This window comes from Zophobas morio, unplaced genomic scaffold (genome assembly GCF_036711695.1).
Source record: "Zophobas morio isolate AGI-343-1 ecotype UQ-CSIRO unplaced genomic scaffold, CSIRO_AGI_Zmor_V1 ptg000010l, whole genome shotgun sequence".
NCBI lineage: Eukaryota > Metazoa > Arthropoda > Insecta > Coleoptera > Tenebrionidae > Zophobas > Zophobas morio.
Window position 1 is genome coordinate 735,052 of NW_026972115.1, and position 2,515 is coordinate 737,566.

At 39.7% G+C, this 2,515-nt stretch overlaps 1 protein-coding gene across 1 annotated transcript; it reads left to right on the forward strand.

Annotated features, from left to right (window-relative positions):
• The first annotated feature begins 679 nt into the window (after positions 1–679).
• On the forward strand, positions 680–2,300 carry LOC135125968 (UDP-glycosyltransferase UGT4-like). The gene is made up of 2 exons (XM_064051755.1): positions 680–1,953; positions 2,005–2,300. Exons 1-2 carry the CDS (start codon positions 704–706, stop codon positions 2,282–2,284), a joined length of 1,530 nt encoding a protein of 509 aa, XP_063907825.1. The 5' UTR covers positions 680–703; the 3' UTR covers positions 2,285–2,300.
• Positions 2,301–2,515: the final 215 nt, after the last annotated feature.

The following is a 2,515-nucleotide window of genomic DNA, read 5'->3' on the forward strand; positions in this document are numbered from 1 at the left end:
ACCAAAATTTGAAGAAATGAAAAAATGAAAACTCGGGAAATTATTAAGCGAAAAATTGAAGAAACAAAAAAAGAATTAAAAAATTGCAAAACAAAAATTGAAGAAACGAAAAATTGGAAAAATGAAAAAAAAATGAAGAACTGAAAAATTGCAAAACTGTAAACTCGAGAAAAAAATCGCAAAAATAAAAATTGAAAAACTGAAATATATTTAAACTTGACAACTCGAAAAACTGAAGAAACCAAAAAGTGAAGTATTGTTATTGCTACTTACAGCACTAGTTTTACTTTATACAGGTTATCAGGAAGCAAAGATCGTATTTTTTTTAGAATTTTTTAAAGAAGCGGAATTTATTGGGCTACACTTCAGGGGCGAGGGAAGGTCTGTTAATCACTTTACACCAATTTTTCGACCTTTTCGTTGACATTATATTCTTTCTTTTCATATTTAAGTACTTCTAATTAGTTCGAATTTATATCAAATAATCACACGCATCAGCTAGAAACAAATTTACTAACAAGAATAAGCCTGATAAGAGAGACTTACATTACCTTCCAGGTATCTTCTGCGATACTGCGTTTTTAAATTTCACACTTATTTGGTATCAACCTTTACGTAACGCGCTTAATCTCCTGTCAAACAGTCAAGATAACACTTACCGCTTATACCTCTAATACACGATATATTTACTCAGTATGTCAGAATGTACTGGCTTTTGCTTCTTGTAACAGTGCACTCAGCCGCCAGTGCCAAAATTTTAGCAATAGCACCTACACCCCTATACAGCCACCAGAGTGTGTTCCGTTCGATATGGAGCGAATTGAGCCAGCGCGGCCACCACGTGACCCTCATCACCACCAACCCCATGAAAAACCCAACCCTTTCCAACCTAACGGAAATCGACATCAGCTTCACCTACAAGCTCGTCTTTGAAGACCACCAAATGCAACACGTGGTTAACACCGAAAGCAACATCGTCAAGTTGATGGCACACGTTTTCTTCGTCATGAATAATATGACGAGCGAGCAACTGAAACACCCCCAAGTGGAAGCGCTGGTCAAAAGTGACGACCATTTCGACCTGATGGTCGTGGAAGCCCATGTACCAGCATGGTTTGGTTTGGCGAAGAAGTTCAACTGTCCCCTCATCATCGTCACGTCTTTGCCGGCCACCAACTTCTTCAAGGGTGTTGTGGGGAACATCCACAACTTGGTGTACACCCACAGCTTCGATTTACCTTTTGGGGAGGATTTAAGTTTCGTTCAGAGGGTGGTTTGTGTGCTTTTTGGAATTTTTGATGCGGTCCATAACCGGTACTTGGTGTACCCGTTTCAAGAAAGGATAATTCGGGAAACTTTGGGGGATGAAAAAATCGACTTAATTGAGATTGTTCAGAATGTTAGTTTGATGATTACTAATGAAATTCCGGGTTTTAGTAAAGTTATCACTCATATTCCGTCAATGGTTCATACCAACGGGTTGCAAATTCAGCCACCCCAGGATCTCCCAAGCGACTTGAAGCAGTTTCTTGATGAAGCTCCCAATGGGGTGATTTACGTCAGTTTGGGTTCAACCGTCAAGAGTTACTTAATGTCGTACGAAAAAAAGTTTGTTCTGTTCGAGGTTTTGGGTGGGTTGGCGTACAAAGTCGTCTGGAAGCTTGAAGAAAAAGTTGACCAGGTGCCTCAAAATGTGAAAGTCGTGTCATGGGCACCTCAACAAGATATTCTCAGGCACCCAAATACCAAACTTTTTATAAGTCAGGGGGGTTTGCAGTCCATAGATGAGGCTATAAGGTTCAAAGTACCGATTTTGGGGATTCCGTTTTTCGGGGATCAGTTCTACAACTCGATAAGGGTGAAAGAGTTGAAATTGGGTTCGTGGATTGAGTTACACACGTTAACTAAGGAGAAACTGAAGGAGGTGATTTTGGAAACGGTGGATAATAGCACGTAAGGGTCTGGAATTACTGAAATTTTGTAACTTATAGGTTTTGACTGTAGATATTTAAAGAATTTGGAGGAGATGTCGGGGTTAATGGAACACCCACTAAAGTCGGTGGATAAGGCAGTGTGGTGGATCGAATACGTGATTAGGCACAAAGGGGCCATTCATTTGCGAAGCCCTTTAGCTGGTATGCCCTTTTATCAGTACTATTTGTTGGACGTTGGTGGATTCCTCCTAGTGATTTTTATCGTTGGAGGTTTCATATCTCTTAGATTGGCAAAATTCGCCTGGAAGCAGTTTCGACAAAGAACCTTCACGAAGGTGAAGTTACAATAAATGGTATTATGACTAAGACTTTTTTTTCAATTTCCACTGCGCTATTCAATGCAAGTCCGTGATGTCCTTGACCTTCATGGAAGAGTTTTTCGTGGATAAAAACACCCGTCTTTGTGATTTACAGCAGAGATTAAAAAATTCGGTTTACAGGGTATTTGCAGATACCGAGAACCTTGGCCAAATTATTATTTTACTCAAATCGCTTTGTGTAAACTAGAATTTGGCACAGTA